The sequence below is a fragment of the Salvelinus namaycush genome, unplaced genomic scaffold, assembly GCF_016432855.1.
Source record: "Salvelinus namaycush isolate Seneca unplaced genomic scaffold, SaNama_1.0 Scaffold3635, whole genome shotgun sequence".
Lineage (NCBI taxonomy): Eukaryota > Metazoa > Chordata > Actinopteri > Salmoniformes > Salmonidae > Salvelinus > Salvelinus namaycush.
In genome coordinates, this window is record NW_024060603.1 from 4,425 (window position 1) to 19,763 (window position 15,339).

The 15,339-nt window shown below is 43.1% G+C and overlaps 1 protein-coding gene across 1 annotated transcript; it reads right to left on the reverse strand.

Moving 5' to 3' along the window:
* Positions 1 to 3,173: 3,173 nt before the first annotated feature.
* On the reverse strand, positions 3,174 to 15,118 carry LOC120040568 (sodium-dependent dopamine transporter-like; the record flags this gene model as incomplete). The annotated part of the gene is made up of 8 exons (XM_038985662.1): positions 3,174 to 3,244; positions 4,267 to 4,338; positions 5,665 to 5,832; positions 6,052 to 6,152; positions 10,313 to 10,412; positions 10,594 to 10,722; positions 12,083 to 12,195; positions 14,916 to 15,118. Coding segments are annotated over 8 exons (910 nt in total), but the record flags the coding sequence as incomplete, so codon positions are not given.
* Between the last annotated feature and the right edge of the window lie 221 nt (positions 15,119 to 15,339).

Genomic DNA, 15,339 nt, shown 5'->3' on the forward strand with positions numbered 1-15,339 from the left:
CAAAAAAAAAAATTTCACACCTTGTACAAGTTACCAATTTGTACATACAGAGAAACAGGACTATATAAGCACCGCCCTTATTATATATAGCTCTGTGTCCACGTCAATTGTCTTTGGTTTACTTGGATTCTAGTGCACTACAGTATTGTACTAAACTATAATGTTGGATGCATCCTATTCCCTATTCAGGGAACTATTTTTGTCTAGGGCTCTGTTCAAAAGCAGAGCACTATATATAGGGAATGGGGCTCTGGTCTAAAGTAGTGCACTATGTAGGGAATAGGGCTCTGGTCTAAAGCAGTGCACTATGTAGGGAATAGGGCTCTGGTCTAAAGTAGTGCACTATATAGGGACTCGGGCTCTGGTCTAAAGTAGTGCACTATATAGGGACTAAAGTGCTATTTAGGAAACCTAATGTCTTGAGGTCAGGTTGAGGTCAGTCCATTTAATACTACAAATTATTTATGGGGGACAAAAATCTATCTTTTCCGAACTGTCCATCGTATTAATAACAAACTGTATTGGTCGTGTTTATTGGGTAAATGTAACACGTGGCTTGAGACAACTAGCATGCTATCTTAGGGGCTGTCTTGAAGGTTCTAAATATTGCGATCGCTTAAAATAAAATAGATTTTAGAGGTTTGAAGATTGGACTATCTTTTCAAAGTTAGTCATTCTGGAATTGATTTAAGTCAAGCTTCTTTTTAATATATATGTTTTTTAATTTAACTAGGCGAGTCGGTTAAGAACAATTTCTTATTTACAACGACGGCCTACACCGGCCAAACCCGGACGATGCTGGGACAACTGTGCGCCGCCCTATGGGACTCCCAATCACGGCCGGTTGTGATACAGCCTGGAGTTGAAGCAGGGTGTCTCAGACCACCGCGCCACTCGGGAGCCCATAGATCTGAAGAGTTTTGTTACTAAACACAGGTCATTGTGTTGCTTCAGTTGCCATAATAATACAATATATAAACACCCTGAAATTGTTGACACCCTTGATAAAGATGAGCAAAAAATGACTGTATAAAATAAATAATTCAAATACTGAGCTATATTGAATGCTCCAACAAATTGGGAAATTACATTATTTATACTAATACAATTGCTCAGAGAATGTTTTCTCAAAAGTAGCGGTCAAATGTATTGACACCCCTTGTTTTCAATACTTTTCAATGTCTAACCGTGCTAATATAGCACCACTGAGCCGTTTACTAGAATGTTTTCTGAGATTCTAGAACACCTTGTGAGGATAAAGGTACTGAGACTTATTCTAGAATGTTTTCTGAGATTCTAGAACACCTTGTGAGGATAAAGGTACTGAGACTTATTCTAGAATGTTTTCTGAGATTCTAGAACACCTTGTGAGGATAAAGGTACTGAGACTTATTCTAGAATGTTTTCTGAGATTCTAGAACACCTTGTGAGGATAAAGGTACTGAGACTTATTCTAGAATGTTTTCTGAGATTCTAGAACACCTTGTGAGGATAAAGGTACTGAGACTTATTCTAGAATGTTTTCTGAGATTCTAGAACACCTTGTGAGGATAAAGGTACTGAGACTTATTCTAGAATGTTTTCTGAGATTCTAGAACACATTGAGAGGGATCTTAGAACAGTCCTCCATACAGAATCCTTTCAGATCCTTGATACCCTCTGTCTGTGCTTATGGACTGGCTCTCTTCAATTCACACCACAGGTTTTCAATAGGGTTCAAGTCTGGAGACTGAGAGGGCCATTGCAAAAATGTTGATTTTGTGGCTAATGAATCATTTCTTTGTGGATTTTGATGTGTGCTTGGGGTTATTGTCATTCCTGGAAGATCCACTTGCGGCCAAGTTTCAGCCTCCTGGCAGAAGCAACCAGGTATTTTGGCTAAAATGTCTTGGTTCTGGGTAAAGTTCATGATGCTGTTGACCTTAACAAGCGCTATTGGACCAGTCGAAGCAATTTAGTCCCATAGCATCAAAGATCCAGCACAATATTTGACAGTAGGTATGGGGTTCTGTTCTGCTTATGCATTCTCATTTTCGACGCCACACCCACCACTGGTGTGCGTGTCCAAAGATATTTATTTTCATGTCATCTGACCAAAGCACAAGTTCCAGTCCAAGTGCCATGTATCAAATTACAGGTGTCTACATTTGTTGGTTGACATGAAAAAAGAGCTCTTTACCTACTGTAAAATATGGTGGATCTGTGATGTTATGGGGCTATTTAGCTTCCACTGGGTCCTGGGATCCTTGTTAAGGTCAACAGCATCATGAACTTTACACAGAACCAGGACATTTTAGCCAAGAACCTGGTTGCCTCTGGAGGCTGAAATTTGGCCACAAGTAGATCTTCCAGCGAGACGATAACCCCCAAGTACAAAGCTATTGAAAACAGGAGTGTCAAGTATTTTGACCCCTACCCTTTTGAGAAAAAAGTATAAAATATAAAATAATATAATAATAAAAATTAGCATACAATATAGCTCAGTATTTTAATAATTTATTTAATATTTATTTTTTTCTCATCTTTATCAAGGGTGTCAATCATTTTGGACCCCCCGGTACATTTGAAAACATTTTTCAGAGGAGAAGTAACAGACAACACATTTTTCAAGTGTCAAAGGAAACTGTTGGTAAAATATAAAAAGCTAGCTTACTATGTAGGTGTTATGTGTTGTAACAAACTTAACTTAAAACATGTACACTTTCAGACACAGTTAAATGCAGGAATGTAATTGTGTTATTGGCTATGACATATTGGTTCTGTAATAAATACTTTTTTTCTCTTAGTTACCTCTACAACAGATAATCATATAATATTTCATCAGGATTTTACACTAAATCAAACGCTCAGATTTTTCTCAGCTCACAAAATAAACATGAATATATTGGTGTATTATCCATAATCATAACAGTCATTGTTTAAGAATGATATTTAGTGATGTTTTGACCGAACGTCACCAACATCCTGATCTAGATCACAGCACACAACCACACGTCCATTGAGGAAATTAAAGACCACTACGATTTGACAGCTTGGTTGGCATTTCAAACACTTCTCTCTCCTCTTGTTACGGTATATACTCTCTTCACATGTCTGCTGTGCCTCCTTCTAGCCATCCGTCCCTCACTCTCTCTATCCATCTCTCCCTCTCTCCATCACTCCCTCCCTCTCTCTATCCATCCATCCTCCATGTGAACGGACCTCTGTCTTCTTCCTGGGCTCAGATCACCATCCAGTGTTGGAGCTGTGGAAACCAATGGGAAAGGACAATAAATACACTAAGGTAGGGTAAGGTAGGGTAAGGTAGGTTAAGGTAGGTTAAGGTAGGGTAGGGTAAGGTAAGGTAAGGTAGGGTAAGGTAAGGTAAGGTAGGGTAAGGTAAGGTAAGGTAGGGTAAGGTAAGGTAGGGTAAGGTAAGGTAGGGTAAGGTAAGGTAGGGTAAGGTAAGGTAAGGTAAGATAAGGTAGGGTAAGGTAGGGTAAGGTAGGGTAAGGTAAGGTAAGGTAAGTTAGGGTAAGGTAAGTTAGGGTAAGGTAAGATAGAGTAGGGTAGGTGGGGTAAGGTAGGGTAAGGTAGGGTAAGGTAAGGTAAGGTAGGGTAAGGTAAGGTAAGGTGAGGTAGGGTAGGGTAAGGTAAGGTAAGGTAGGGTAAGGTAAGGTAAGGTAAGGTAAGGTAAGTTAGGGTAAGGTAAGGTAAGTTAGGGTAAGGTAAGATAGAGTCGGGTAGGGTAGGTGGGGTAAGGTAAGGTAAGGTAGGGTAGGGTGAGGTAGGGTAGGGTAAGGTAAGGTAGGGTAAGGTAGGGTAAGGTAGGGTAGGGTAGGGTAAGGTAGGGTAAGGTAGGGTAGCGTAGGGTAGCGTAGGGTAAGGTAGGGTAAGGTAGGGTAAGGTAGGGTAGCGTAGGGTAAGGTAGGGTAAGGTAGGGTAAGGTAGGGTAGCGTAGGGTAAGGTAGGGTAAGGTAGGGTAAGGTAGGGTAGCGTAGGGTAAGGTAAGGTAGGGTAAGGTAGGGTAGCGTAGGGTAAGGTAAGGTAGGGTAAGGTAGGGTAGCGTAGGGTAAGGTAAGGTAGGGTAAGGTAGGGTAGGGTAGGGTAAGGTAGGGTAAGGTAGGGTAGCGTAGGGTAAGGTAAGGTAGGGTAGGGTAAGGTAGGGTAGGGTAGGGTAAGGTAGGGTAGCGTAGGGTAAGGTAAGGTAGGGTAAGGTAGGGTAGGGTAGGGTAAGGTAAGTAGGGAGGATAAGTAATGTCAAGTAAACAGTGAAGAGCAGCTTACCGTAAACCTCCTAACTTCTCCGTTATCCACCAAGTGGTGTTCGTGCTCAGGCGTTATGGCGTAGGCCAGTCTCTACAGGAAGACAGGACGGGAATCAGTTACCAAAGAAACTAACTTGTCTTCCTTATACAAATCATTGTGCATTACCAAGCTGGATATTCATATTTGCTGGTGATGTTATAGCTCATCAACCATACTGCTCACATACCGAATATAGATGTGTCATTGTCAGCGTTGACATTTCTGTGCATTGATGTGGATAAAAGTGGGCATCACTTTGGTTAAAGGTGTCTGCTAAATCACCATAGTAGCATATATCAATACAAACCAGACTTCCCACTTTAAACCGGACTTATATAAACCAGACTTATATAAACCAGACTTATATAAACCAGACTTATATAAACCAGACTTACATCACAGAACTTCCCAGGTAAGGTGCACATCTTGTAGATGGTTCTGTTATGGCTCTGTTAAACATCAGAATTATATAATCCAGACTTATATAAACCAGACTTATTTAAACCAGACTTATTTAAACCAGACTTACATCACAGAACTTCCCAGGTAAGGTGCACATCTTGTAGATGGCTCTGTTATGGCTCTGTTAAACATCAGACTTATATAAACCAGACTTATATAAACCAGACTTATTTAAACCAGACTTATTTAAACCAGACTTACATCACAGAACTTCCCAGGTAAGGTGCACATCTTGTAGATGGCTCTGTTATGGCTCTGTTAAAAACCAGACTTATATAAACCAGACTTATATAAACCAGACTTATTTAAACCAGACTTACATCACAGAACTTCCCAGGTAAGGTGCACATCTTGTAGATGGCTCTGTTATGGCTCTGTTAAACATCAGACTTATATAAACCAGACTTATATAAACCAGACTTATTTAAACCAGACTTACATCACAGAACTTCCCAGGTAAGGTGCACATCTTGTAGATGGCTCTGTTATGGCTCTGTTAAAAACCAGACTTATATAAACCAGACTTATATAAACCAGACTTATATAAACCAGACTTATTTAAACCAGACTTACATCACAGAACTTCCCAGGTAAGGTGCACATCTTGTAGATGGCTCTGTTATGGCTCTGTTAAACATCAGACTTATATAAACCAGACTTATATAAACCAGACTTATTTAAACCAGACTTACATCACAGAACTTCCCAGGTAAGGTGCACATCTTGTAGATGGCTCTGTTATGGCTCTGTTAAACATCAGACTTATATAAACCAGACTTATATAAACCAGACTTATTTAAACCAGACTTACATCACAGAACTTCCCAGGTAAGGTGCACATCTTGTAGATGGCTCTGTTATGGCTCTGTTAAAAACCAGACTTATATAAACCAGACTTATTTAAACCAGACTTACATCACAGAACTTCCCAGGTAAGGTGCACATCTTGTAGATAGCATAGAGAGGCACCATGGTCATGGAGGATATAGCCAAGCACCAGCCAATCATGTTGGCCCAAATGGGAAACGTGTACGTCCCGTAGTTCGGAGGGTTAAAGGTCGCGAAGCTCACCACCACCATGAACTGGAGAAACAGAGGGTTTTGGGGGTTAGGACACTTTCCTGTTTCAAGTCATAAGGACACTTACGGACTAGCCTCTACTGAAGCTAGCAGACTGTAGTTAATGCCTAGACCTTGGTGTGCATGACTGAGAGCTGCATGGACTATTCAACTGGTTCCATTGCACCAGGTAAACTAAAGGTATTTGACATGTTTGACCCAGGTGTTTCTTTATGAACTCACCAGGAGGAAGCATGGGCTGACAAACTTCCAGCACAGTCTCCAGTACAGGCCTGGTCTCTGTCCGATCATCTCCTCAATGTCATCACTGAAGCGATCCACTCCTGAAGGGAATAGTTCAAACCACAGCAGTTAAAAACGTGTAACGGTTCGTCATTAAAACCAGGGATGGGGTCAATTCAAATTGAAAAGGTAAATTCAGGAAGTAAATAATATTAAAAAGACCATCTATTTTCAATGACTTCTCAGTAGACTTAAAAGTAAAAGCTATTTATTTCAAAAACATTTTTTTTCCATTTTTGAAGTTTAAATGGCTGCAAGCCCGATATCGGTACACCTATGACAACATCCCCCCACCCCCCCCACACTGATTAGCATCGCTAGCATAGCGTCACAATTAAATAGTAGCATCTAAATATCATTAAATCACAAGTCCAAGACACCAAATGAAAGATACAGATCTTGTGAATAAAGCCACCATTTCAGATTTTTAAAATGTTTTACAGGGAAGACAAAATATGTAAATCTATTAGCTAACCACGTTAGCAAAAGACACCATTTTTCTTTGTCCACCATTTTTTCTCTCCACCAGTAGCTATCACCAATTCGGCCAAATAAAGATATTGATAGCCACTAACCAAGAAAAAACCTCATCAGATGACAGTCTGATAACATATTTATTGTATAGGATAGGTTTTGTTAGAAAAATGTGCATATTTCAGGTATAAATCCTAGTTTACAATTGCACCCACCATCACAACTCGACTAGAATAAATACACAGAGCAACGTGTATTACCTAATTACTAATCATAAAACATTTCTTAAAAATACACAGCTCACAGCAATGGAAAGACACAGATCTTGTGAATTCAGACAATATTTCAGATGTTCTAAGTGTTTTACAGCGAAAACACAATAAATCGTTATATTAGCATACCACATGTGCAAACGTTACCAGAGCATTGATTCAAGCCAAAGAGAGCGATAACGTAATCATCGCCAAAATATATAAATTTTTTCACTAACCTTCTCAGAATTCTTCCGATGACACTCCTGTAACATCATATTACAACATACATATAGAGTTTGTTCGAAAATGTGCATATTTAGCCACAAAAAAACGTGGTTATACAATGACAATACTAGCAAAACTAGCCTGAAAATGTCGTGCGCCATATTTGACAGTGATCTTGTCTCATGATTAACTATTCATAAACTTGACTAAAAAAATATAAGTTGGACAGCTATCGAAAGACAAATTAGTTCTTAATGCAATCGCTGAATTACATTTCTAAAATTATCCTTACTGTGCAATACAGGGTTCGCCAAGCGAAGCTAAACCAAAGAAAATGGCGGAATATGCGTTTAAAATTTTTCGACAGAACAACGATTTATCATCTTAAATATTTCTTACTATGAGGTGATCTTCCATCAGAATCTTGGGCAATGTATCCTTTCTTGGGTCTAATCTTCTTTTGGTCGAAAGATGTCCTGTTGTCCGTCGAAATGCCCACTAACGTTCGACCGGGACCCCGAAACGTGCCCGGTGCTTCAAAGTTCATCACATAGAAATGCCTCAAAATCGCACTAAACGGATATAAATTGCTATAAAACGGTTTAAATTAACTACCTTATGATGTTTTTAACACCTATAACGAGTAAAAACATGACCGGCGATATATTACTGGCTAAACAACAGCTTGGAAAAAGAGCAGGTCCAACGTCCATCGTGCGTCAGGCGCAGGGAGCAAAAGAACGGTACATCCGGTCTTTGGCGTTTTATACAGGCCCTGATTGCGCAATCGACTCCATTCAAATTGTCACCACTTACTGACATCTAGAGGAAGGCGTGGGCAGTGTTTGTATCCTCATAGGATTTACAGGGACTTTAAAACTGACCTGGAACCAGAGGCCAAGATTTCTGAAATCTCACTCACTGGGAGGAAAAGTGCTGTAGAATGAGTTCTGTTTCACTCAGAGAGATAATTCAAACGGCTATAGAAACTAGAGAGTGTTTTCTATCCAATAATAACAATAATATGCATATTGTACGAGCAAGAATTGAGTACGAGGCCGTTTGAAATGGGCACCCTTAATCAGAGCTACTCAATACTGCCCCTGCAGCCATAAAAAGTTAAAATCAAATTACTTCCTGAATCGACTACCTTCAATTCGAATTGAACCCTTACCCTGATCAAAACCCTTGAGTAGTCATTCACAGAGCAAAGAGAGGGAAAGGGGACGTTTATACCACAGCAGACAGGAAGTCTTGAGTAGTCATTCACAGAGCAAAGAGAGGGAAAGGGGACGTTTCTACCACAGCAGACAGGAAGTCTTGAGGATGAACAATAGTTGTCAACAATGTTGTGTTACTTTGTGTTCTCTCGTTTTGAGGAAACGACAGTACATTTGAAATACAAGGATATTAACATTCTGGTAGCGTGTTTAATACCACCAGCATCAAGTCCCTTTCCTCATCTAGGCTTCTCCTCACTCAACCTTCTCTCTTTGTTCCTTGCCTGGGAGGCACTTCTCAAAGCCCAGGCACAATCCCAATGTGACTGGAGCCTATGGAGAGCAGGCAGCTGTTCCTGTGGAGGGCACAGGGGGCCACAGCCACCTGTCAGTAGAGATGGAGCCAGGGAAAAGGCCCGGAGAAGCCTGGGGCTAAAGTAGTCTGCCCTCCCAGGCTGAGGCCACCACGGCAGGGCAGCAAGCTGACCGCACTGACCCTCAGAGCCACAAGGCTGGTTAGACATACACAAACACACGCACGAATGCACACGCACACATGTAAGCACATACACACACACACAGCACTGTCTGGACCCCAATATTGATCTGACCAGCAGTATAGTAGATCAGACTAGCACGCTGAACCAGAAGTGAGCTTTGGAGACGTTATTTTTTAACATGAATTTACTCTGGAGATGTTGCTGTAAACGCCTGTGGGGTTTTCAGATAACTTCAATGTTATCTGAGCAAAGCAAGCTGCTCATACTGTAGTGTACACTCAAGAAAGTGTAAAGAAAAGACTTTACAAAAATACGGTGATGAGCTTGATGCTCCTTTTCAATAAACATCGAGGGTCTTATTCTGGTGACATGATGATGATCAAGGCTTGGCTGCCGTTTGACAAATACAAATCTATCTGTTATCCATAATTATCTCTGAAGGTAGCCTACCTGCACTGTTGGCTAGAGCACACGTGCCAAGACCAGAGTGGGCACACACACACACACACACACACACACACACACACACACACACACACACACACACACACACACACACACACACACACACACACACACACACACACACACACAGTCCATAGGCTGTTTTACAGGGTTAGGAAACCAATGTGTCATTTTGTAATTTGGGTGTACTATCCCTTTAAGTTAGAATTGAAATACACGGCACAAGGAAATCTTCCATCAGCCTAGTTTATATTTCTGACATCCAAGTATCATCAGAACCACAATAGACCCAACAAAAAACATCAATCTTTACACCACAGACTGGGATGTTGACCTCAGGTATTCAATATCAATACACTATTATTTGGATGTAATGTGTCTCTGTTCAAACACCTAAACACTAAATAGTAATATGAACCATGCACTCTGAGTGGCAGAATCCCACCAGAGACAGGCTTTTTACCTCCCGGTCCTCTGACAGCTAATGAGATAGTGTTGCATGGCGGCACAGCAGAGGAATATCCAGACTGATGTTCCATCAGACCCCATCACTGGCCTAATAGGGCATCAGCTTGGCTGGCCATGAAGAGCTAAGAGTCTCCCCTCCTCTCCTCCTCCTCCCTCCCTCCTCCTCCCTCCTCACCTCCTCCTCCCTCCCTCCTCCTCCCTCACCTCCTCCTCCCTCCTCACCTCCTCCTCCCTCCCTCCTCCTCCCTCCTCACTCCTCACCTCCCTCCTCCTCCTCACTCCTCACCTCCTCCTCCTCCCTCCTCCCTCCTCCCTCCTCTCTCCTCCCTCCCTCTTCCTCCCTCCCTCCCTCCTCACCTCCTCCCTCCTTCCTCCTCCCTCCTCACCTCCTCCTCTCTCCTCCCTCCCTCCCTCCCTCCTCCTACTTCCTCACTCCTCCCTCCCTCCTCCTACTCCCTACACCTCACCGTATAACTAGGCAGGAGAACACTTTCCTGTCCCTTTCCTCATTCCGCTCCTTCCCCCTCCTCCTGCTCTTCCCCTCTTCCTCTCCCATCCTCCCCCCACCTCCTCTCCCCTCCTCCCCCCTCCTCACCGTAGAACCAGGCGATGCCGATGGCCTCAATAAGCACTCCAAAGAGAATGGATGTCCCAGCAGCAAAATGGTCCAGCAGAGTGAACACATAGATACCACCCTGAAGAGGAGAGGAGAGGAGAGGAGAGGAGAGGAGAGGAGAGGAGAGGAGAGGAGAGGAGAGGAGAGGAGAGGAGAGGAGAGGTTCCATTTGATGTCTCTTATGTTAGCCATGTGTCATTCATGCAAATTCCTTAGATGCTTGAGAAATAACTTTACACACATCTTTTTTGTCCACTTACATTAGTGACACAGAACAGTGAGATGAGGAAGGTGGACACAACGATGAAGAGGGTGAAGAGTTCCCGGTGTTTGTGGAGAAACTTGAACTCATCCATCAATCCTGTGATCACTGACTCCATCCCTCCCATCTAGAGACCAGAGACAGAACACAGAACACAGAGCACAGAACATAGAACACAGAGCACAGAACATAGAACACAGAACACAGAACACAGAGCACAGAACAGAGAACAGAGAACACAGAACACAGAACATAGAACACCATAATTTAGCTGAACTTGGTCCTTGCACTTTACCTATAGCAGGATTAGCCAGTCCTGAATCTGCTGGGTCGGACCAAAAGCCTGCACACCTATTAGCTCCCCAGGAGTATGGTTTGTCACTGCTAGCCTATATCATGTTGGCACCACAGAAACTGGAGGTTGATCAGTTCATAGTTTGTTCTATAATGGTGAGCGGTGTACTCACAGCACTGTCGATGCCCAGAGTCAACAACATGAGTTCTATAATGGTGAGCGGTGTACTCACAGCACTGTCGATGCCCAGAGTCAACAACATGAGTTCTATAATGGTGAGCGGTGTACTCACAGCACTGTCGATGCCCAGAGTCAACAACATGAGTTCTATAATGGTGAGCGGTGTACTCACAGCACTGTCGATGCCCAGAGTCAACAACATGAGTTCTATAATGGTGAGAGGTGTACTCACAGCACTGTCGATGCCCAGAGTCAACAACATGAGTTCTATAATGGTGAGCGGTGTACTCACAGCACTGTCGATGCCCAGAGTCAACAACATGAGTTCTATAATGGTGAGCGGTGTACTCACAGCACTGTCGATGCCCAGAGTTAACAACATGAGTTCTATAATGGTGAGCGGTGTACTCACAGCACTGTCGATGCCCAGAGTCAACAACATGAGTTCTATAATGGTGAGCGGTGTACTCACAGCACTGTCGATGCCCAGAGTCAACAACACGAGTTCTATAATGGTGAGCGGTGTACTCACAGCACTGTCGATGCCCAGAGTCAACAACAGGAGTTCTATAATGGTGAGCGGTGTACTCACAGCACTGTCGATGCCCAGAGTCAACAACACGAGTTCTATAATGGTGAGCGGTGTACTCACAGCACTGTCGATGCCCAGAGTCAACAACACGAGTTCTATAATGGTGAGCGGTGTACTCACAGCACTGTCGATGCCCAGAGTCAACAACAGGAGTTCTATAATGGTGAGCGGTGTACTCACAGCACTGTCGATGCCCAGAGTCAACAACACGAGTTCTATAATGGTGAGCGGTGTACTCACAGCACTGTCGATGCCCAGAGTCAACAACACGAGTTCTATAATGGTGAGCGGTGTACTCACAGCACTGTCGATGCCCAGAGTCAACAACATGAGTTCTATAATGGTGAGCGGTGTACTCACAGCACTGTCGATGCCCAGAGTCAACAACACGAGTTCTATAATGGTGAGCGGTGTACTCACAGCACTGTCGATGCCCAGAGTCAACAACATGATGAAGAAGATAACTGCCCATACTGATGATCCTGGTAATGTTGCAATGGCTTCTGGGTAGATGATGAACACCAGACCAGGACCTGTATGGGACACAACAACACAGATGAATCATGTAGTTATCTAGTGTTAATCCAACAGGTAGATCACATTGACATCTGTTTTGTGACGGGAGACTTGTCTGAAGAACGTAGCAAATCCAACATTTGTGTCATCAACAGCGGTGACAATGTAGACCAGATAATTGATTTGTGCTGATAAACACATATAGATTTCCAATCAGCCCTGACACCGAGCCCAGAGCAGCTACACATTTTGATGTAGATAAATAACATGTAATATTGCACGTCAGAAAGACAAGTGGACATGACGTCAATTTAGAGATCCCACACACAAATAATGATTGGCTGAAAAATCTATTGGACATGTCGAAACATCTAACTATTTTTATAAAAAACAAAACAATCATTTCAGGTCTCCATCATTATCTGAGAAAAGTGTCCGGAGCATTAACAATACTGACCGTCTGTGGTCACCTTGTCCAGAACATTAAGAATACTGACCGTCTGTGGTCACCTTGTCCAGAACATTACGAATACTGACCGTCTGTGGTCACCTTGTCCAGAACATTACGAATACTGACCGTCTGTGGTCACCTTGTCCAGAACATTACGAATACTGACTGTCTGTGGTCACCTTGTCCAGAACATTACGAATACTGACTGTCTGTGGTCACCTTGTCCAGAACATTACGAATACTGACCGTCTGTGGTCACCTTGTCCAGAACATTACGAATACTGACCGTCTGTGGTCACCTTGTCCAGAACATTATGAATACTGACTGTCTGTGGTCACCTTGTCCAGAACATAAGGACTACTGACCGTCTGTGGTCACCTTGTCCAGAACATAAGGACTACTGACCGTCTGTGGTCACCTTGTCCAGAACATTACGAATACTGACCGTCTGTGGTCACCTTGTCCTGAACATTATGAATACTGACCGTCTGTGGTCACCTTGTCCTGAACATTACGAATACTGACCGTCTGTGGTCACCTTGTCCAGAACATTACGAATACTGACCGTCTGTGGTCACCTTGTCCTGAACATTACGAATACTGACCGTCTGTTGTCACCTTGTCCAGAACATTATGAATACTGACCGTCTGTGGTCACCTTGTCCTGAACATTACGAATATTGACCGTCTGTGGTCACCTTGTCCTGAACATTAACAATACTGACCGTCTGTGGTCACCTTGTCCTGAACATTAACAATACTGACCGTCTGTGGTCACCTTGTCCTGAACATTAACAATACTGACCGTCTGTGGTCACCTTGTCCTGAACATTATGAATACTGACTGTCTGTGGTCACTTTGTCCAGAACAGTAACAATACTGACCGTCTGTGGTCACCTTGTCCTGAACATTATGAATACTGACTGTCTGTGGTCACTTTGTCCAGAACAGTAACAATACTGACCGTCTGTGGTCACCTTGTCCAGAACATTACGAATACTGACCGTCTGTGGCCACCTTGTCCAGAACATTATGAATACTGACCGTCTGTGGTCACCTTGTCCAGAACATTACGAATACTGACCGTCTGTGGTCACCTTGTCCAGAACATTACGAATACTGACTGTCTGTGGTCACCTTGTCCAGAACATTACGAATACTGACTGTCTGTGGTCACCTTGTCCAGAACATTACGAATACTGACCGTCTGTGGTCACCTTGTCCAGAACATTACGAATACTGACCGTCTGTGGTCACCTTGTCCAGAACATTATGAATACTGACTGTCTGTGGTCACCTTGTCCAGAACATAAGGACTACTGACCGTCTGTGGTCACCTTGTCCAGAACATAAGGACTACTGACCGTCTGTGGTCACCTTGTCCAGAACATTACGAATACTGACCGTCTGTGGTCACCTTGTCCTGAACATTATGAATACTGACCGTCTGTGGTCACCTTGTCCTGAACATTACGAATACTGACCGTCTGTGGTCACCTTGTCCAGAACATTACGAATACTGACCGTCTGTGGTCACCTTGTCCTGAACATTACGAATACTGACCGTCTGTGGTCACCTTGTCCAGAACATTATGAATACTGACCGTCTGTGGTCACCTTGTCCTGAACATTACGAATATTGACCGTCTGTGGTCACCTTGTCCTGAACATTAACAATACTGACCGTCTGTGGTCACCTTGTCCTGAACATTAACAATACTGACCGTCTGTGGTCACCTTGTCCTGAACATTAACAATACTGACCGTCTGTGGTCACCTTGTCCTGAACATTATGAATACTGACTGTCTGTGGTCACTTTGTCCAGAACAGTAACAATACTGACCGTCTGTGGTCACCTTGTCCTGAACATTATGAATACTGACTGTCTGTGGTCACTTTGTCCAGAACAGTAACAATACTGACCGTCTGTGGTCACCTTGTCCAGAACATTACGAATACTGACCGTCTGTGGTCACCTTGTCCAGAACATTATGAATACTGACCGTCTGTGGTCACCTTGTCCAGAACATTATGAATACTGACCGTCTGTGGTCACCTTGTCCAGAACATTATGAATACTGACCGTCTGTGGTCACCTTGTCCTGAACATTACGAATACTGACTGTCTGTGGTCACCTTGTCCAGAACATTATGAATACTGACCGTCTGTGGTCACCTTGTCCTGAACATTATGAATACTGACCGTCTGTGGTCACCTTGTCCAGAACATTATGAATACTGACCGTCTGTGGTCACCTTGTCCAGAACATTAACAATACTGACCGTCTGTGGCCACCTTGTCCAGTGGCACGCTGTGTTTATGGGACATATAACCCAGGAAGGAGAAGATGACGAAGCCAGAGAAGAAGCTGGTCAGGGAGTTGATGGAACTGGTGATGATGGCATCTCTGGAAGAGAGAGTGTAGATGACAAGAACATATTCATATATCTGGTAGATCCAGAACAGACAGGGAACATCTGATTGACTGGTGTTAAAGACATGGCCAGTAGGTATTACTGTCCTCTATGGAACAGACTGGTGTTAAAGACATGGCCAGTAGGTATTACTGTCCTCTATGGAACAGACTGGTGTTAAAGACATGGCCAGTAGGTATTACTGTCCTCTATGGAACAGACTGGTGTTAAAGACATGGCCGGTAGGTATTACTGTCCTCTATAGAACAGACTGGTGTTAAAGACATGGCCA